General features: G+C 39.6%; 1 protein-coding gene across 1 annotated transcript in view; it reads left to right on the top strand.

The window, feature by feature from the left end:
* Nucleotides 1–23,262, top strand: part of PDLIM5 (PDZ and LIM domain 5) — a 194,103-nt gene that overhangs the window by 157,588 nt on the left and 13,253 nt on the right. Inside the window, exons 17-18 of the mRNA XM_056567402.1 lie at nucleotides 11,902–12,067; nucleotides 21,707–21,887. Of these exons, the coding sequence (XP_056423377.1) occupies nucleotides 11,902–12,067; nucleotides 21,707–21,887 (347 nt within the window). The remainder of the gene's footprint in view (nucleotides 1–11,901; nucleotides 12,068–21,706; nucleotides 21,888–23,262) is intronic.

Below are 23,262 nucleotides of genomic sequence, written 5' to 3'. Positions count from 1 at the left end.
TGGCCGGCCACTCTTCTCTGTTCCCACTGTAGTATGGTCTATAGTATATGCCGTGTATATACACCTATTATTCATATTTCCCGCAGAGAGTTGTGATTGGCTGGAACCATCTGGCCAATCACAGCTCTCTGCGGGGAAATATGAATCTGTGATGTGAAGAACTTAACATCGCAAAACATAGTGCAGGATAGCGGAGAAGCGGCCATGCCGCCGGCTTCTATACATTATATAGGAGGATTGCAACGGGTGTCAGCAGTGACACCCGGGGCGATCTGTCTATTAGTACAGGTAAAACTACTCCCATCATGGAACAGTCTGTAGGTAGTAGTACTACCTAAAAAATAAAAATAAAAACAAAGAAATAAAAAGTGAAAAAAGTAAAAAAACACACTTTATTAAACACGTTATTAAAATACATTACTTATAAAAAGTTTAACAAAATTAATTTAAAAAAAATAAATTATTTTCACATTTAAAAGGCCCCTTCCTACTTTTTTAATTGTCGGCAAAATTGTTAGTTCCCTGCCCGTGCACATAAATTGATCCCAGTTTAAAAATTAATAAAAAAATTTGTTATAAAAATATTAATTTTGGTAAATACAATTTTTTTCCATCACTACAGACTTCTACGGGAGGAAAATGCCAAGATTTTAACGAAAAAAACGCCAAAGTCTCAACAAGAGGTAGTTTTTAAAAAACTGCCAAGGAGCCAAAAATAGCTGAAAAAAACTGAAAAATGCCAAGTGGATATGGCATTTTGCAGTTCCCTATTGACTTGCAGCTAATATCTGGCCGCAGCGTTTTTTTGTTTTTGTTCTTCACACAAAAAAACCCGCCATGCTTCAGAACGAGCATTTTTGGCAAAAAAAAAAAAACGTAGCCTACAAAGAATATCTTACATACTGATCATTAAACCGCACCTGACCTAGGACTTGTGACAATTTTCTACTCCTATCTTTCAACTTATATCTTGAATACATACACAGATAATGTTGGGGAATTCTATTTAGAAGAGAATAATTTATGTTTTATTTAGAAAACATTTTCTAATTAGTCACAGAGCCAGTATTGATCACTTTTTTTGCAGTTATCCCTCTGTGACTAGGTGTTTAGGTTTTGGAGGTCTCCTATATTTCCCTCTGGCAATAAATTGTTTTGAAACTTAACCTTTTAGCTCCGTTAGAAAGGAAGCAGTAGGAAGTCAGTAGAAGGCTGTTATCTTTCTGATCTGAGAAATGTTTGATTTGGCCAGTTTGGGGAAACTCATTGGTTGGCAGTTTGACCTCACAACCTTTCTTTTGTGTGTGCAAATAAGGGTGGTCTATTTCACCCAGTAGAACAGCAAGAGATCTGGTTATAGTGGATTCATATGTAGGGAGAGAGAACAGTAATCTTAGTCTGGTTTCTATTGTCCCCAGTAGACATTGTAGGTATGTCGAAGTTACTGATCAAAATAAAAATCCATAAAAAATACAATACCAGCCAAGACCTCTGGCTCCTGTTACTTAATCTGCCAGTTTTTGAACACATGCATTATTCATTTTCTCTATTTATCCTGATTTATTTTTTCAGTCCGTGACAACAAGCCACAGGAATGTATCTTGTCATAACTGATACAAACTTTGACTTCACCAAGCAAAGCCCATTGTGAGACAAGTGCTGGTGATTTGTAAATGTCAGCCGTTCACTAATACGCTTCCAGCCTGAAACTCAATGTCATACTGTAAGAGGGTGGGGTAGAAAATAATAGAAAGTTAAATATTAAATGGTAAAGAGAAACATGATCTTTGTTTGGAGAAGGTGCTATTAACTGATCTGTCATGAAAACTATGCACTAGTGGAGTCCTGTTCATTTTGAAACGGTTACATACAGTAAACAATATATCACCTGATTTTACCTTTTTCCTGCACAATGCAATGAAATTCACTGTACATAGTTTTATGTGCTTTATAATTTGATTTAATCTGATCAATCCAATATGCCTAGTTATGAACCATACTGAGGGATATGACAGCAATTAGAGATGAGTGAATTTACAGTGATTCGAATCGTCACAAACTTGTCGGCTCGGTGATTGCTGACTTTAGCCTGCATAAATTAGATCAGCTTTCAGGTGCTCCGGTGGACTGGCAAAGGTGAATACAGTCCTAGGAGAGAGTCTCCAGCCCACCGGAGCACCTGAAAGCTGATCTAATTTATGCAGGCCAAAGTCAGCAACCGCCGAGCCGAGAATTTCATGACTAATCGAAGCACTGTAAATTCACTCATCTCTAACAGCAATGTATCAGAAAAAGCTTTTTTTTTTTTTTTTTTTTTTTTTTTATTGGATTCAATACGGTTTCTCAATTTGAACTGTGCATTTACTTTCACAGGGTTATTTAGCAAGAAATTCAAAAGTATTTGCCTTGCAAGAAACCTATTCTCTTATATTGATCATAATAGAGATTACCTTCATATTACTTGGGGGGGTTTGTAGATTTTAGAGTTCATTTCCCCGCTCTGCCTGCTGATCGAAGTCCGGGCAGAGCGGGGGGGGGGGGGGGGGGGGGCTGGGGCATGGCCGGCTTACCCGGACCGGCTGTGGCATCGTGGAGCAGCGGCAGCATCGGCGGCGGCAGCATCGGCGGCAGCAGGAGGAGTGCGGCGGTGGAGGAGGCTGCAGTGAAAACCGGTAAGTGATCTTCACTGTGGCCTTCTAAAAGTTGCAGAGCTACAACTCCCAGAATGCCCAAACAGCCTTTGGCTGTCTGGGCATGCTGGGAGTTGTAGTTTTGCAACATCTGAAGTGGCACAATTTGGAGACCACTATACGGTGGTCTCCAAACTGTAGCCTTCCAGATGTTGCAAAACTACAATTCCCAGCATGGCCAGACAGTCAGGGATGCTGGGCGTGTAGTTCTGTAATATCTGTCCCTTCAGATGTTGCAGAACTACAACACCCAGCATGCGTGGACAGTCTGGGCATGCTTGGAGTTGTAGTTTTGCAACATCTGGAGGGCTACAGTTTGGAGACCACTACTTAGCGGTCTCCAAACTGTTCTTCCCCAGTTGTTGCATAACTACAGCTCCTAGCATGCTCAGACTGTCCAGGCATGCTGGGAGTTGTAGTTCTGCAAAATCTGAAGGGCCAGATATTGCAGAACTACACGCCCAGCCTCCCTGACTGTCTGGCCATTCTGGGAATTGTAGTTTTGCAACAGCTGTAGGCACACTGATTGGGGAACCACTGAGTTAGGAAACAGATTATAGCTCAGTGTTTCCCACCAGTGTGCCTACAGCTGTTGTAAAACTACAACTCCCAGCATATACGGTCTGTCAGTGCATTCTGGGAGTTGTAGTTTTGCCACAGCTGAAGGTTTGGGGTGCCCTCCCACCATGTGAATGTACAGGATACATTCACATGGGCAATGGTTTACAGTGGGTTTCCTTCTACAAGTTTGAGCTGCAGCAAATTTTCCGCCGCAGCTCAAACTCCCAGCGGAAAACTCACTGTGAACCCAACTGTGTGAATGTACCCTAAAAACACTACACTACACTAACACATAATAAAAAGTAAAACACTACATATACATATACACCTCCTTAAACTTACACACCCCCAATAAAAATGGAAAACTTCTCATACAGCAGTGTTTCCTAAACGAAGCCTCCAGCTGTTGCAAAACAACAACTCCCAGTATTGCCGGACAGCCATTGACTGTCCTGGCAGGCTGGGAGTCTTGCAACAGCTGGAGGCACCCTGTTTGGGAAACACTGCTGTAGGGTTTTGGTGAAGACAAGCCCCATCCTTGTATCCGGGTCCACCCCTATTGCAAATTCCTCATTTAGGCCTCAAATGCGCATGGTGCTCTCTCTTCAGATCCCTGTCGTATTTCAAGGCAACAGTTTAGGGCCACATTTGGGGTATTTCCATACTCAGGAGAAATTGCGTTACAAATTTTGGGGGGGATTTTTCTCCTTTTACCCCTTATGAAAAGGTAAAGTTGGGGGCTACACCAGCCTGTTAGGGGAAAAAAATACAGTTTTTACACTAACATCCTGGTGTTGCCTTATACTTTTCATTTTCACAAGAGGTAAAAGGAGAAAAAGACCCCCAAATTTTCTAACACAATTTGTGGACGGAAAATGCTCTGCGGACGAACTACATGGCTCAGGAGTGAGAGAGCGCCATGTACATTTGAGGCCTAAATTGGTGATTTGCACAGGGGTGGCTGGTAGTTACAGCTGACATGAATGCAAAAAAAAAAGACATTTTGGAAACTACACCCCTCACAGAACGTAACAAGGGGTATAGTGAGCCTTAACACTCCACAGATCTTTGACAGATTTTCGTAAAATTTGGACATGAAAATTATAAATTTTAATTTTTCCCCTGAAATGCTGGTGTTACCCCAAATTTTTCATTTTCACAAGGGGTAATAGAAGAAATGGGGTTACACATTGTGGGGCTTTTTTTCCTGAGTATATTAATACCCCATATGTGGATGTAAACTGCTCTGTGGGCGAACTACAATGCTCAGAAGAGAAGGCGCCATTGGGTTTTTGAGAGAGAATTATGCTGGAATTGAAGGCTATGTGCGTTTACAAAGCCCCCATGGTGCCAGAACAGTGGACCCCCTCCACATGTGACCCCATTTTGGAAACTACACCCCTCACGGAATGTAATAAGGGGTACAGTGAGCATTTACGCCCCACAAGGATCTGACAGATTTTTTGAACAGTCGTTCGTAAAAAGGTAAAATGTAATTTTTCATTTGCACAGCCCACTGTTCCAAAGATCTGTCAAATGCCAGTGGGGTGTGAATACTCGCTGCATCCCTTATTAAATTCTGTGAGGGGTGGTGTTTCCAAAATGGGGTCACATGTGGGGGGGTCCACTGTTCTGGAACCATGGGGGCTTTATAAACGCACATGGCCCCCAACTTCCATTCCAACCAAATTCTCTCTCCAAAAGCCCAATGGCGCTTCTTTCTTCTGAGCATTGTAGTTCGCCTGCAGAGCACTTTACATCCACAAATGGGGTATTTCCATACTCAGGAGAAAAAGCCCCCAAACATTTTTAACCCCATTTCTTCTATTACCCCTTGTGAAAATTAAAAATTTTGTCAATCACCTGTGGGGTGTTAAGGCTCACTGTACCCCTTGTTACGTTCCTTAAGGAGTGTAGTTTCCAAAATATTATGCCATGTGGGGATTTTTTCTGTTCTGGCATCCTGGAGGCTTTTTAAATGCGACATGCCCCCCAAAAATCATTTCAGAAAAATTTGCTCTCCAAAAGCCCAATGGTGCTCCTTCCCTTCTGAGCCCTATAGTGCGCCCACAGAGCACTTTACATCCACATATGAGGTATTTCCTTACTTGAGAGAAATGGGGTTACACATTTTGTTGGGCATTTTCTCCTATTGCTCCTTGTGAAAATGAAAAGTTTGGGGTAACACCAGCATTTTAGTGTTAATCAAATTTTTCATTTTCACGTCCCACTTTAACAAAAGTTTGTCAATCACCTGTAGGGTGTTAAAGGGGTATTCCAGGCCAAAACTTTTTCTTGTATATCAACTGGCTCCATAAAGTTAAACAGATTTGTAAATTACTGCTATTAAATCTTAATCCTTCCAATAGTTATTAGCTTCTGAAGTTGAGTTGTTGTTTTCTGTCTAACTGCTCACTGATGACTCACGTCCCGGGAGCTGTGCAGTTCCTATGGGGATATTCTCCCATCATGCACAGCTCCTGGGACGTGACATCATCATTGAGCAATTAGACAGAAAACTTCAGAAGCTAATAACTATTGGAAGGATTAAGATTTTTTAATATAAATAATTTACAAATCTGTTTAACTTTCCGGAGCTTCCTACATGCGACATGCCCCCCCCCCCAAAAAAAAAAAAAAACATTTCAGCAAAATTTGCTCTCCAAAATGCCATTGTCGCGCCTTCCCTTCTGAGCCCTGTAGTGCACCCACAGAACACTTTACATCCACATATGAGGTATTTCCTTACTCGAGAGAAAATGAATTACAAGTTTTGGGGGGCCTTTTTACCCCTTGTAAAAATGACAAAATTGGGGCTACAATAACATTTTATTGTCAAAAATTGAGATTTTGATTTTTCTTCTCCATTTTGCTGTTATTCCTGTGAAACACCTAAAGGGTTAACAACAATATAATTTTTAATACTTTGATGGGTGCAGTTTTCATAATGGGGTCCATTATAGGGAATTTCTGACATAAAGACCCTCAAATTCACTTCTAAACGTAACTGGTCCCTAAAAAATTCTGATTTTTTAATTTTCGGGAAATATTGGAAAACTGCTGCTATACTTTGAAGCCCTCTGTCTTCAAAAAGTAAAAACATGTGAATAAAAAGTGATCAAAAAGTCAGATTTTTTTTTACCAAATTGGTACCAATAAACACTACAGATTATGGCACAAAAATTGAGCCCAAACACACAAAATAAAAAAAGTAGTTATAGGTAATTTTAATTTTATTATTTTTATTATTTTAAATATATTGGCATCATAATAATACTGACCTGGAGAATTAATATAACATGTCAGTTTGACCACATAGTAAATGGATAGAAGATGGAAAAAGATAATTTTTTGCTTTTAGAAGGCGAGGAGAAAAAAAAAATGAGACGCAAATATTAAAATTGTTCATGAAGGGGTTAATACGTAATTAAGATTATTAATAATAATAATTATTATTATTATTACTACTCCTAATATTAGTGCAGCATTGGTGGGGTAAAAACATCTGTAACCATGAGGCTACATGTTATCTTTAGGAATATAGCACAGGCCATTTTTATCAAGCCGAGCAGCTTGGTGACATTCATTGGTGTTTTGTAGTCCAGCCACTGCTTTATATATTTATGCTTAGTTCACATGCTATTTTTTTTTTCAATTAATTTAAGACATTTTAATAATTTATAAACATAAAACTCAATGTATGTTTTTGTGTGTGTGTGTATGTTCCAGCATCACGTCCAAACTGCTGAAGATATTTACCTGAAACTTGGCACACATGTTACTTATATGTCAACAAGCAAAGAATAGGTGATTTAACCCTTACTCACCCCTATTTGCCAGTGTCAGGGTTTATGTTTAAAGTCCCATACAAGTCAATGGGAAATATATATTACTGCATAACTTCCAAACGGCAGGAGATATTTCGATAATACTTGGTCACATGTTACTTATATGTCCACTTAAAATATAGGATAGTTCATTCAACCCTTTTGTGAGGGTTGGGGTTTTTGTTTAAAGCCCCATGCAAGTCAAAGGGAAATGTATGTTCCCCCATAACTTCCGTACGGCTGAGATATTTCAATAATACCTGGTGCACTTACTACTTATAAGGCAAATAAAAAGTATATATGATAGTTAAATTAACCCTTACCTACACCCTTACATAAAAGATGGGTTTTTGTTTCAAGTCCCACGCGAGTATATGGGACTTCCAGTACCTTACTCCACAAGCTCCGCTCTGCATCTCCTGGTGAATGTGTCAATCCGGCTTGCAAGCCACACCCCATCTCACAAAGAGATGAGGTCGTGATATGAGGTTGGGATATGAGGTCAAGATAGGAGGACAGGATAGGAGGTCGGGATATGAGGACAGGATAGGAGGTTGGGATAAAATGTCGGGATATGTGGTCGGCATAGGAGGACGGGATATGAGGTTGAGATATGCCAACAATATATTGGGATGGGATATGAAGTCAAAAGCTTCCTCCTTTGTTGATTTTCCTCCCCAACAAGGATAAGGAAGGAAAAGCCAGGCAACGCCGGGTACTCGGCTAGTGTATTATAAATAATATCTTCTATAATAATATATTATGTTTTGGAAAATATAAAACATTATGACAATTCAATTTCCTAACCATAGAATGTTGTTCATTGTAAGCAGTGACCTAAATAATACAATAAAATCATCTATGTACAAATACACTATCAAAACATAAACATAGTTGACATTCCAACTTAGCGCAGGTGCTCGCTATGATGGAATCTGTCCCTTTTTGAGAATGTCAATCCTATAAAAGCCTCATATGCATCATTGCAAACACAATTGCACATACCTAGTGACCTGCTGATCTTTGTGCTTAACCCTTAGGGGGATATTTTTAAACTTTGTGCTTAACAAGTGTAGCAGTTGCCCATAGCAACCAATCAGATTTCAGCTTTTATTTTTTGTACACCTTTTTAGATATGGAAGCTGAAATCTGATTGTTACTATGGGCAACAGCACCACTGTTCCTTTCCTTCTCGCAAGGTTTTATAAATCTGGAAGTTAAATTACTGTTCATGTGACGTTTTTTCTCTTCCTTATGTTTAGTACTGTAAACAGAATACGATTATATATATATATATATATATATATATATATATATATATAATATCTATCATCCTACACACAATTGCATACACAGTGCCCATACACAGTGAATAGGAAAATATCCCATTTATTAAAGTACATAAAACATACAAATTTATTCATAAATTCCATAAAAAAAGAAAATATTTTATATATAAATTTAGGCAAAAAAGAAAAGAAGGCCTTAGAAAAGATGCTGGGGATCAAAACATTAAATGGAATAATATTTTCCTACTAGCTGAGTACCCGGCGTTGCCCGGTTTTTCCTTCCTAATCCTTGTTGGGGAAGAAAATAAACAAAGGAGGAAGCTTTTGACTTCATATCCCGTCCATATATATTGTTGTCATTTCCCGACCTTCTATCCCGTCCCCCTTATCCTGTCCTCCTATCCCGTCCTCATATCTCGACCTCCTTTCCCGTCCTCATATCACGTCCACCTATCTTGATCTCCTTTCCCGTCCTCCTATCTCGACCTCCTTTTCTGTCCTCCTTTTCTGTCCTCCTTTCCCGTCCTCCTATCCCGTCCTCCTATCCCGTCCTCCTATCCCGTCCTCCTATCCCGTCCTCCTATCCCGACCTCCTATCCCGTCCTCCTATCCCGACCTCCTATCCCGTCCTCCTATCATGACCTCCTATCCCGTCCTCCTATCATGACCTCCTATCCCATCCTCCTATCCCATCCTCCTATCCCATCCTTCTATCCTGGTCCTCCTATCCCGGTCCTCCTATCCCGACCCGTAATATGTGTACCAGTTATTGAAATATCTCCAGCCGTACGGAAGTTATGTGGGAACATACATTTCCCATTGATTTGCATGGGACTTTAAACAAAAAAGCCCGACCCTCACAAATGGGGGTAGTTAAGGGTTAAATTAACTATATCCTATATTTTAAGTGGAAGTAACATGTGACCAAGTATTATCAAAATATCTCAAGCCGTTTGGAAGTTTTTCAGTAACATATATTTCCCATTGACTTGCATGGGACTTAAACATAAACCCCGCCCCTGGCAAATTGGGGTGAGTAAGGGTTAAATCACCTATCCTATGTTTGTTGTTGACATATAAGTAACATGTGTGCAAAGTTTCATGTTAATATCTTTAGCCGTTTGGACGTGATGCTGGAACATACACACATACATACATACATACACACACACACGTTGAGTTTTATAGTTTTATATATATATATATATATATATATATATATATATATACTAGCGGAGTACCCAGCGTTGCCCTGTTTTTCCTTCCTAATCCTTGTTGGGGAGGAAAATAAATAGAGATGAGCGAACTTACAGTAAATTCGATTTGTCAAGAACTTCTCGGCTCGGCAGTTGACGTCTTATCCTGCGTAAATTAGTTCAGCTTTCAGGTGCTCCCGTGGGCTGGAAAAGGTGGATACAGTCCTAGGCGAATCTTTCCTAGGACTGTATCCACCTTTTCCAGACCACCGGAGCACCTGAAAGCTGAACTAATTTATGCAGGATAAGTCATCAACTGCCGAGCCGAAAAGTTTGTGACGAATCGAATTTACTGTAAGTTCACTCCTCTCTAAAAATAAACAAAGGAGGAAGATTTTGACTTCATAACCCATATATTGTTGTCATATCCCGACCTTCTATCCCTTCCTCCTATCCCGGCCTCCTATCCCGGCCTCCTATCCTAACCCGTAATATGTGTACCAGGTATTGAAATATCTCCAGCCGTACAGAAGTTATGTGGGAACATTCATTTCTCATTGATTTGCATGGGACTTTAAACAAAAACCCCGACCCTCACAAATGGGGGTAGTTAAGGGTTAAATTAACTATCCTATATTTAATTGGACATATAAGTAACATGTGACCAAGTATTATCGAAATATCTCCAGCCGTTTGGAAGTAATGCTGTAACTTATATTTCCCATAGACTTGTATAGGACTTTAAACATAAACCCCGCCTCTGGCAAATGGGGGTGAGTAAGGGTTAAATCACCTATCCTATGTTTGTTGTTGACATATAAGTAACATGTGTGCCAAGTTTCATGTTAATATCTTTAGCCGTTTGGATGTTTTTGTGGAACATACACGCATGTATACATACATACATACACACACACGCTGAGTTTTATATATATATATATATATACTATCTGAGTACCCGGCGTTGCCCGGTTTTTCCTTCCTCGTCCTTGTTGGGGAGGAAAATCAACAGAGGAGGAAGCTTTTGACTTCATATCCAATTCCCATATATTGTTGTCATATCCCAACGCCATATCCCGTCCTCCTACCCCGACCTCCTATCTCAACCTCCTATCCTGTCCTCCTACCCTGTCCTCCTACCCTGTCCTCCTACCCTGTCCTCCTACCCTGTCCTCCTACCCTGTCCTCCTATCCCGTCCTCCTATCCCGTCCGCCTATCTCCACCTCCTATCTCCCCCTCATATCCCGACCTCCTATCCCGAACTCCAATCCCGTCCTCCTATCCCGACCTCCTATCTCGACCTCCTATCCCATTCTGAAATCCCGTCCTCAAATCCTGACCTCCTAACTCGACCTCCTATCCCGACCCGTAATATGTGCACCAGGTATTGAAATATCTCCAGCTGTACAGAAGTTATGTGAGAACATACATTTCCCATAGATTTTCATGGGACTTTAAACAAAACCCCGACACTGACAAATGGGGGGTGGTTAAGGGTTAAATTAACTATCCTATATTTTAAGTGGACATATAAGTAACATGTGACAAAGTATTATCGAAATATCTCCAGCCGTTTGGAAGTTATGCAGTAACATATATTTCCCATAGAGTTGTCTGGGACTTTAAACATAAACCCCGCCCCTGGGAAATGGGGGTGAGTAAGGGTTAAATTACCTATCCTATGTTTGTTGTTGACATATAAGTAACATGTGTGCCAAGTTTCATGTTAATATCTTTAGCCGTTTTTACGTTTTTGTGGAACATACACATATACACACACACACATTGAGTTTTATACACTGTGATGTGACTTGATTGGCAATTTTGTAAAGGTTATATATTTGTGATGGACTGGTGTCACTGAGGGTGAAATATAGAGGTTGTTTTAAGATTAGGATACAATTATGCCTCAGTAACAGAACATTACCTGATACTTTATATATTGAGAGGCATATGACCTGTTGCTAATGGACAGTTTACAAAATGTCAAATGGTATATAACGAATCTTTCTTCCTATTGATTTAGCTGACCATAAATATTTGTTAAAGAAGGACTCCAACATGGAAACTATATGTCATCTAGCAGACCCTTCTGCCCCCAGTCCTGTCCAGCACTGCAGGCTGCTAGCCGGCTGCCCAAGTGGAATATGTGCGGCTTCTGCAGTAAAAAGGAGACTCGGTTTAGTCACATGCTATTTTAAGTGAAAAGCCTAAATCTAAATGAATAAATGAATTATAACAGAGTTGGATAAAGTTTAATAACCACAGTTATTCCATTATTTACATGCTAATGGTACTATAAACGATAACTTTTATTTATTTTTTTGTTTCCTTCAGGTCCGTCAACTGGAAGGGTTACAAATGCACCAGTAAAACCAGCAGCCAATAACAAGCCTTTTGCTCCACCTCCTGTAGATGATCAAGACACACTTGTCCAAAGGGCAGAGCATATACCCGCTGGAACACGTACCCCAATGTGTGCCATTTGTAACCTAGTCATTAGGTACGTGAAATGAATTTGTGGAACCTATTGGTCCTTTTTCTACCCCTTTTTCAATATGAAAATCCTAAATAATTATATATGTGTGTGTATGTATGTGTGTGTATATATACTATACAGCATATTCTACTGCTATAACTTACTACTTTAAAGGAGTGCTCCGGTGGAAAACATTTTTTTTAACTGGTGCCAGAAAGTTAAACAGATATGTAAATTACTTCTATTATAAAAAAAATCTTAATCCTTCCAGTACTTATTAGCTGCTGAATACTACATAGGAAATTATTTTCTCTTTGGAACACAGTGCTCTCTGCTGACATCTCTGTCCATTTTAGGAACTGTCCAGAGCAGCATATGTTTTGCTATGGGGATTTTCTCCTACTCTGGACATTTCTTAACATGGACAGAGATGTCAGCAGAGAGCACTGTGGTCATGATGTCAGCAGAAAGCTCTGTATTCCAAAAAGAAAATAAGTTCCTCTGTAGTATTCAGCAGCTAATAAGAACTGGAAGGATTAAGATTTTTAACAGAAGTAATTTACAAATCTGTTTAACTTTCTGGCACCAGTTGATTAAAAAAAAAAAAAAAATAAATAAATAAATATTCCACCGGAGTACCCCTTAAAGGATTTTTGACATTGTCAGGACAATTGACAATTGTGCGTGGTGTATGAATAACACAGTACTTGGTCTTGGGGCCACTGCTTGATTTAGCTTTGCTGTGTTCTGTCTGCTAGTAAAAGTAGTGTAGTAAATGCCCTGATATTGAGGCGGATATATAACATTTCTGTTGTAAGTGTAGGTATGTATGTATCTGGGATACATATTTAAGCATGCTTCTTGGGGTCTTCCTCTGTATAGATGCTCAATAAGTTTTCTTCTTTGTTAGCGTATAGTTTACAACACAAATTTCTATAACAAGTGAAATAATGTTTCTGTAAATGCAGACTGGTATTTGCCACCATTTTTATATAGGGGAGAGCGGCCTTTGGTATTGGAGTCTATACATGCTCTTTTATTTTCTCCTCATTTCCTCTCTTTAAAGTGGTAGTGTAATTTGTAAAAACTCTGGACCTGCTGTCCAGACATGTCAGAAGTTTTTAGATAGCCTAAAGTATCAGTCCTGAGACCTGCTGCGATCGTAATACACAGGTGAAGTGGGAACACACTTTACTACCCAGTTGGCAATCAAATCTGACTCTTATCACTGCATTAGTCTGTGAAGTGAAAGACTCGGACCGGGTGGCTAGTTGGGGAGTGAGGTGCGAATCCCAGAACTAAAATCCAGTGTAATCTAAGCTTTTGACTTGTCTGAATGACATGTTCAAAATTTCTGCATTTGACACTTAGGGTGCGTTCACATTACATAATTCCCGCAGAATTCTGCTCACGGAATTACGCACAGTGAACTTTAACATCAGTGTGAATGGGTCTTCCACGAGACCCGTTCACACTGAGCAATTTCAGCAGAGGACAATTCCACCGCTGAAATTGTTCCACGCAAAGAATGAACATGTTCATTCTTTGAGCAGAATTCCACGAGCTCTGCATAGCAGTCAATGGTGACAGCACAGTGCCGCACGGTCCTAATACACACAGTGCCGCACCCTAATTCCTAAAGGCCATCTTCTGCATGTAGTGCTTCAGGGGTTTTGTGCCTGCTTTAGGGAAGGAACTCTTACACTATTGTGGAGACCCATCTGAATAAAAATCTTGCTGCTAGCAATGCAAATTCAGCTGAAGTTTACCAAATTAGCTTTTTGGTAACTGATGCTAAATTTATTATGTAGTCATGTTATTGTATTTTAAAGGGGTACTCCGGTGGAAATATATCTTTTTTTTTTTTTTTTTTTTTTTTTTAATTACTTCTATTATTTAAAAGTCTTAATCCTTCCAGTACTTATCAGCTGCTGTATACTACTTTTCTTTTTGAATTTCCTTTCTGTCTGACCACAGTGCTCTCTGCTGACACCTCTCTTCATGTCAGGAACTGTCCTTCAAACCTCTCCTGCTCCAGACAGTTCCTAACATAGACAGAGGTGTCAGCAGAGAGTTTTGTGGTCAGACAGAAAAGAAATTCAAAAAGAAAAGAACTTCCTGTGGAGCCAGCTGCTGATAAGTACTGGAAGGAATAAGATTTTTAAAACGGAAGTAATTTACAAATCTCTTTTTCATTTTCGGGCACAAATTGATAAAAAAAAACAAAAATTCAGGGGAGTACCCCTTTAACAATTTGATGATAAAATAAAAGTTGGTTGTCTTTTTCTCTGAAACGAATGCAACACTGGCAACCAGTATGGCTGCAATTTCTACAGTTTTTTTTTTTGCAAAAAAGTACCACTGAAACAAAATATAAAAATGGTAATATCTCTCCAAGTGAGTAAAGTATGGTTACTAAAGTTTGGCTGTTTTTTAGATTCTTATTTATTGATATATAATGATAAAATGTTCTGTCTTAAGCACATTTATAGAGGAGACTGTGAACTGGAAATATGCTGGAATAAAACTGATATTCTCTTTTCTTTATGGATTGCTATTTGCCTTCCATACTAACAATGAAGATTAAGTCTTTGCGGCTTTATACATAGTAAAATGTGCCGTTTGATTGCTCATATCATATTTTAAATGTCTGCAGCTGGCTGCTTTATGCAATTACAGTTCATGCCCTTGCTGGCTGGAATACCTTGAAGTAAAGCGGGCAGTTGTATCAAGTGACTGTTCAGAACACCTGTTTTGAAGCCAAAATACATCCAGGACATAGATGCCTTACTCAACAGAATACCAAGCCAGACATGATCGCTTAGATAACAATCCGGTGTTTGTCAGCGCTGTTAATTATTCATTTTTGACTTTTTAATTTATTAAAGATTTAAATGCATCTCTAGATTGTTTACAGTGACTATTCACTGAAGTTCTACTGTAGTATGGGAGATATGGGTCTACATTATACTTTTATTTTCTTATGTGGCAAATGTTAACCAAGTGTTAGGTAAGAACATAACTCCTTACTTGTGAGGTTAGTTAGATAGATTAAAAAGAGACATGTCCATCATGTTCAGCTATTAGGCTATGTTCACACACCAGAATTTCTGCATCAAATTACACAAAAAGGTCTTAAAGAGGTACTTCCGTGGCAAACTTTTTTTTTTTTAAATCAACTGGTGCCAGAAAGTTAAACAGATTTGTAAATTACTTCTATTAAAAAATTGTAATCCTTGCAGTACTTTTTAGGGGCTGTATACTACAGAGGAAATGCTTTACTTTTTAGATTTCTCTGATGTTATGACCACAGTGCTCTCTGCTGACCTCTGCTGTCCATTGTAGGAACTGTCCAGAGCAGGAGAAAATCCCCATAGCAAACATATGCTGATCAGGACAGTTCCTAAAATGGACAGCAGAGGTCAGCAGAGAGCACTGTGGTCATGACATCAGAAAAATCTAAAAAGTAAAGCATTTCTTCTGTAGTAAAGCATTTCTTCCAGTAGTAAAAAGTATTGGAAGGATTAAGATTTTTTAATAGAAGTAATTTATAAATCTGTTTAACTTTCTGGCACCAGTTGATTAAAAACAAAAAGATTTCCACGGGAGTACTCCTTTATGGACTTTTCGAAAACGCCACTAGGATCGGATAAGTATAGCATGTGATAGCATTACACATAAATGCTTACTACTTTTCTATATATCGTCCATTTGCATTTCCATCAATAGCTTGTTGTCATAGACCATTCCAGTGTTGTTACTGTAAGGGTGCGTTCACACTACGGAATTCCTTCGGAATTCCAAGAGCGGAACTCTGCGAGCGAAATTCGGCGGTGTGGACTTAACATTAATGTGAATGGGTCTCCGCGAGACCCATTCACACTGCGGAATTTCAGAGGCGGACAATTCCGCCGCTGAAATTGTTCCACGCAAAGAAAGAACATGTTCATTCTTTGCACGGATTCCGCGAGCACTGCATAACCGTCAATGGTGACAGCTCAGTGCCCCGTGGCCCTAGAGCCGAAGTACCCTAGGCGGCGGCCAGCCAGGCGGAATCTCTGCTCGCGGAGATTCCGCAGTGTGAACGCACCCTTAAGAGCCCCTTCCTTTATTAAAGGGGAAAATGCCTCAATTCCATGAGCAGATAATATCACTCCAGTTCTCATTTGTGACTCTGTCTGTATTTATTCATATATCAAAACCTGTGCAGAAGAAAAGTTGCCCAGTTGCCCATAGCAACCAATCAGATTGTTTCCTTCATTTTGTAGATGCCTTGTTCACAATGAAAGAAGAGATCTGATTGGTTGCCATGGGCAACTGGGCAACTTTTCCTTTGCACAGGATTTGATAAATCTCCCCCTTATTATTTCCCAAATTAAAACAATTCTGAAATATACATAAATCTATACAAACTAATAAAAGATTGTTTGTTTTTCATTAAATATGCAGACTTGAGAATAATTGGCCCCTTCAATTTGATGTCCAGTAAAGTGCTCACAGTGATAAAACACCATCATGCTCACCTGAAATATAAGCTTAGTGACAAAACAGCATCATGATCCCTTAAACCCTTAAGGACCAAGCCCATTTTAACCTTAAGGACCAGGCCAATTTTATTTTTGCATTTTCGTTTTCTCCTCCTCACCTTCTAAAATCCATAACCCTTTAATATTTCCATCTACAGACCCATATAACGGCTTGCTTTTTGTGTGACCAATTGTACTTTGTAGTGAAATCTCTCATTTTACCATAAAATGTACGGCAAACCCAAAAAATGATTTTTTTAGGGAGGAAATTTAAATAAAAAACACAATTTTGCACATTTTGGAGGGTTTTGTTTTCACACTGTACACTTTACGGTAAAAATTACATATATTCTTTATTCTGTGGGTCAATACGATTAAAATGATACCCATGGCTAGATACTTTTATATTTTTGTCCCGCTTAAAAAAAATCTAAAACTTTTTGTACAAAATCAGTAGTCTAAAATCACCCTATTTTGACCACCTATAACTTTTTCATTTTTCCGTATATAGGGCGGTATGAGGGCTCATTTTTTGCGCCGTCATATTTTCGTATATAAAACTTTTAGATAATTTCTTTTTTTTTTTTGGAATAGAATGTGACTAAAAAGCAGCATTTTTAGACTTTTTTTATTTTTTACGTTTACGTTGTTCACTTTACGGGATCATTAACATTATATTTGGACATTTACTTTGGACATTAAGGCACACGGCGATACCAAATATGTTTCTAAAAAAAAATGTACGCTTTTTGGGGGTAAAAATGGGAAAAACGGACAATTTTTATTGGGGGGGATTTTTCACTTTTTTTTACTTTTTTAATTTTTACATTTTTCAACTTATTTTTTTACACTTTTTATGTCCTCATAGGGGACTATTTATAGCAATCATTTAATTGCTAATACTATTCAGTGCTATGCATAGGGCACTGATCAGTATTATCAGCGATCTTCTGCTCTGGTCTACTCAATCTCAGACCATAGCAGGAGATGACGGGAGGCGGACGGAGGCAGGTGAGGGGATCTTCAGCCGTCATTACAGATGATTGGATTAGCGCGGCAGCGCTGCGGACGATCTGATCATAGTTACATAGTTACATAGTTAGTACGGTCGAAAAAAGACATATGTCCATCAAGTTCAACCAGGGAATTAAGGGGTAAGGATCATCTATTTTAACATGCGCACTGCTGCAGATGCCAGGATCTGTACTGATCACGGCAACTGAGGGGTTAATGGCGGACATCTGCACGATCTCCTTGTATGACGCGAGCACCGCTCCGATGCTCGTGGTCATACACAGGACGTAAATGTATGTCCTGGTGCGCTAAGTACCGCCACACCAGGACGTACATTTACGTCCGTGGTTGTTAAGGGGTTAAGATATATAAGTCTTTGCATTTTAATACTAAGGCTGACATTTGTTATGCTTGATAATATGTACTTAATGGTAGGTAGCCTTATGTAAGGCTGGGTTCACACCACGTTTTTGCCATATGTTTTCAATCAGTTTTTCTAAAGAAAACCATATGGCATAAAAAGTATGGAACCGTATGGGAAAAAACGTAAACCGTATGCGTTTTTAAGCCGTATATTTTTTTTAAAAGTGCATGCGGTTCTATCCGTTTTATTAAAGTATTTGAGTTACAGGAAAAAAAACGCTTTGCAAGCAATTTGTACGCAACCGGATGCATCCGGGTGAATACGGTTTTCAATTGTCTATGTATACGGTTTTCAATACGGTTCCATAAGTTTTCAATAATGAAAATGTATACGGGAACAGTACTTGAAAAACGTGGTGTGAACCCACCCTAAGACTGGGTGATATAGAGCATGACTCTGGTTCTTCTGATTTCTACATAATTCCTTATTCACCTGGAGTTCAACCTGGTGCCATGACCAGAGAATGTAAGCATTGTAATCCTTAGAGAGCCATCATTGTGCTGGGATTCTGTTGCTGTTGCTTTTTTTTTTTATCCTTTTGTATCCTACTTTGCCTATGATATTCCTTCCGTAGCATTTCCACGCTCTCCATGTTCCATTTTGTAGGTAGTGATGCCTGTCTTTTTAATACAGCTGGAAATTCAATCCTGTCTGGAACAGGGAAACTTGTCTTCTTTAGTGTCACTCCTTTGTTAATGATTCAGTTAAATTAGGCTGTACTGACACTGAGAGAAGAGAGCACTTTGTTGTACATAAGAACCGCTATTGTTTCTCCTGAACATAGCTGAGGGACGTTAGTGTATAAAGGTGCTTGTACAGAGGATGGAGGATATCAAGTTGGGTCACTGTTTTCATTACCCGCTAAGACCGAGGTGATTTCCATTCTATGAAATACTGTTATTACTGAATGAAAATTCTTCAGTTGTCATCTGAATCATTTATTGTTTAGCTAATGGACTTTGGGATGTATTGTTTAGGGCTCCTCGTCTCCCGGTCCCGCACTGGCTAGCCCCTTTAATACACTGCTCAAAAAAATAAAGAGAACACTGAGATAACACATCCTAGATCTGAATGAATGAACTAATCATATGAAATACATTTTCTACATCTTTACATAGTTGAATATGCTGACAACAAAATCACACAAAAATGATCAATGGAAATCAAATGTATCAACCCATGGAGGTCTGGATATGGAGTCACACTCAAAATCAAAGTGGAAAGCCACAGTACAGGCTGATCCAACTTTGATCCAATGTCCTTAAAACAAGTCAAAATGAGGCTCAATAGTGTCTGTGGCCTCCACGTGCCCTTATGACCTTCCTACAATGCCTAGGCATTCTCCTGATGAGGTGGCGGATGGTCTCCTGTGGTGCGTTGGTGGATGGAGCGAGACATGATGTCCCAGATGTGCTCAATCGGATTCAGGTCTGTGGAACGGGCTGGCTAGTTCATAGCATCAATGCCTTCCTCTTGCAGGAACTGCTGACACATTCCAGCCACATGGGGTCTAGCATTGTCTGGCATTAGGAGGAACCCAGGGCCAACCGCACCAGCATATGGTCTCACAAGGGGTCTGAGGATCTCATCTCGGTACCTAATGGCAGCCAGGCTACCTTTGGCAAGCACATGGAGGGCTGTGCGGCCCCCCAAAGAAATGCCACCCCACACCATTACTGACCCACCGCCAAACCGATCATGCTGGAGGATTTTGCAGGCAGCAGAACGTTCTCCACGGCGTCTCCAAACTCTGTCACATGTGCTCAGTGTGAACCTGCTTTCATCTGTGAAGAGCATAGGGTGCCAGTGGCAAATTTGCCAATCTTGGTGTTCTCTGGCAAATGCAAAACGTCCTGCACAGTGTTGGGATGTAAGCACAACTCCCACCTGTAGACTTCAGGCCCTCATAACATCCTCATAGAGACTGTTTCTGACCGTTTGAGTGGACACGTGCACATTTGTGGCCTGCTGGAGGTCATTTTGCAGGGCTCTGGCAGTGCTTCTCCTTGCACAAAGGCGGAGGTAGCGGTCCTGCTGTTGGGTTATTGCCCTCCTACAGCCTCCTCCACATCTCTTGATGTACTGGCCTTTCTCCTCGTAGCGCCTCCATGCTCTGGACACTACGCTGACAAACACAGCACACCTTCTTGCCACAGCTCGCATTGATGTGCCATCCTGGATGAGCTGCACTACCTGAGCCACTTGTGTGGGTTTTAGACTCCGTCTCGTGCTACCACTAGAGTGAAAACACTTTCAGCATTCAAAAGTGACCAAAACATCAGCCAGGAAGCATTGGAACTGAGAAGTAGTCTGTGGTCACCACCTGCAGAACCACTGCTTTATTGGGGGTGTCTTGCGAATTGCCTATAATTTCCCCCTGTTGTCTGTTCCATTTGCACAACAGCATGTGAAATTGATTGTCAATCAGTGTTGCTTCCTGAGTGGACAGTGTGATTTCACAGAAGTGTGATTGACTTGGAGTTACATTGTGTTTAAGTGTTCCTTTTATGTTTTTTGAGCAGTGTATTTATTCTAGAAACAGTGGCACTTCCATACTTGCAGGCATGTCTGGTAGTGTTACTTAAAGGAGTTATCCACCATAAGGTGATTTTAGTACGTACCTGGCAGACCGTAATGGACATGCTTAGGAAGGATCTGCACTTGTCTTTCGGTAAATGGCCATGTTGTGAAATTACCATAACACTGTGGCTAACTTTTTGTGAACTAGTATTTCCTGTTTGACTTTTCTCTTTTTGACTACAACGCCCACAATTCCATTTTCCTCCCTCCCACACAACAGCCACCCCACCCATTGAAACATAAATAAGCTGCAGACCTGTGGTTTTCAATCAGGGTGCCTACAGCTGTTGCATTAGTTGCAGATTGATCCCTCCACCCATTGAAGTAGACAGGCTCCTTGTCATCAGCTGACTAGTGAGTCAGGTCTCGGCCGCATTGCAAGCTGGGAAAAATCTGAGACAACAGTAATTTTGTATGCTGTTAAAAATAAATAGTGGGGTGAAAATCACAGTAGAATTGTGAGAAAACCGTCACACACAGGTACAGACACTATATTATAAACTACTATACCTTTACAGCCCCTGTAACATAGTCAAATAAAAAAAAAATCCTGGAATACCCCTTTAAGCTTAAAGTGTACTCTACTAGAAAACAAATGTTTTCAACTGGTGCCATAAAGTTAAACAGATTTGTAAATTACTGCTATTTAAAAGCACTGTGGTCAGACTGAAAAGAACTTCACAACTTTTTCTGTAGTATAGAGCATCTGATAAGTACTGGAAGGGTTAAGATTTTTAAATAGAAATAATATACAAATCTGTTTACCTTTATGGCACCAGTTGATTTAAAAACATTTGTTTTCCACCAGTGTACCCCTTTAATCAAGTGTAACTAAGCTCCTGATCATTGTGGACCCCTATAAATCACACATTGATGACCTGAGGATAGCCCATCATTATGTGTTGCTGAGAGGATCTTGAGTCATTCCTAGTTACCATGAAAAGGACACCAGATAAAGAGCCATGTCATACTAGTATCCTGTAACATTGTGCTACCAATTAATATTCCGAAGTTTTAAAGGTAAAAAAAGTAATTTATACAGTGTGATAAAACTGAAAAGGATACATTTACAAAAAAGATGTCTGATTTTTTACATTCTCTCCATCTGTTTTACACCAGAGGTCCATTTTTGTTGGCTTTGGGGAAATCCTGGCATCCGGAGGAATTCAATTGTTCTCACTGCAAGAAGAGCATGGCTGAGATGGGATTTGTGGAAGAGAAAGGTTCACTGTATTGTGAAATTTGCTATGAGAAGTTCTTTGCACCAGACTGTGCTCGATGTCAGCGAAAGATTCTTGGTGTAAGTAACAATTTGTATTAATCTGACATGTGTGGTTTATTTTAGTTTAAAGGAAAACTATCAGCCAGTTCACCCACACTAAACACAATACAGGATTCCAACAAGTGTCACCTACTTAAATATGTCCAGTAGGTCCTGAGATATGTCCCCAGAAGATCCTTTGCTAAATTCAGTAAATCGCGCACAGGGGGCTGAGCTCCCAAATTTACATATTCATTGTCTGTGACACCACATCCCAGTAAAGTGCACTCACAGACAATGAATATGTAAATTTAGAGGGCGGAGCCCTGCCCCCTGGGCTTGATTCACTCAATTTATCAGAGGATTTTCTGGGGACATATCTCAGGACCTACTGGACAAATTTAAGTAAGTGACCCCTCGTTGGACTCCTGTTCACCCACACTATAAGCCTGTGTATTGTGTTTAGTGTGGGTGAACAGGCTGACAGTTTTCCTTTTTAAGTGTTTTCATTCTCAGTGATGCACTTTTTTTTAAATTAGCTCTGTGGGGACATGCTAACATAAATGGAACGTGTGGAATCCATGGCAGCAGATAATGCGAAGGACAATTTAATTAAAGCAATTTTATACAGAAAATAGAAATGTTTTTCTGCTGTATTACAGATACGTATTATTATATGGCGGTACACAAAGTGCCTTTAAACTTTGGGAACAGACATACCAGCATTGGTTCTGACGACTTTTCAACCAGCTCATAATTGAGGCTTGGATACTATGCTATGGAAAAATTTACCACTATTTTGATAAATAACCCCCCTTGTCACAAGATCAGTGTTATTCAATTAACCTGTCAGAGGTTTTGCTGTTATGGCTGATTAGTTTATAGTGGTGAACTGGACTGTGTAAGGCAACAACTTTCTCAGTGTACTCTACAGATATAATCTAAATAGTAGCTAAACTTGTGTGAATACTAATTTTCTCATTTAAAAAAAAGTAATAATAATAAAAATGTTTATCTCAGTTATTAGTCTTGTTGCTGGATGAGGCAGATGAAGAAAAAAAAAAAAGTTTACTGGAATTTTGAGCAATGAATAATCCTTTCTTGCTTGTAGTATCAATGGAAATTAGGCTGATCAGACTGTCCTACTGCAGGTGCCCAGAGATTTGTTGTTCTGTATGAAACAACATGGCAGAAAGTGTACATATAGATAGAATGCATGGTATACCTTCAAGTCGTCCAGTTCTAAGCCTTATAGGATACACATTACTTATTTGTATTAAAATGAATTGGTGAAGTCCCTTGTGGCCCACAAACTTACCCTAGTTGTTGTGATGCTTTCCACGCGATGCCACACTTAGAGAAAAAACAACTTTAAACAGCAAAGCCCTGCTGACTAGTGATAGGAGAGCAGACT

The sequence above is a fragment of the Hyla sarda genome, chromosome 1 (genome assembly GCF_029499605.1).
Source record: "Hyla sarda isolate aHylSar1 chromosome 1, aHylSar1.hap1, whole genome shotgun sequence".
In the NCBI taxonomy this organism is placed as follows: domain Eukaryota; kingdom Metazoa; phylum Chordata; class Amphibia; order Anura; family Hylidae; genus Hyla; species Hyla sarda.
This window is presented reverse-complemented; position numbering and strand designations above follow the sequence as displayed.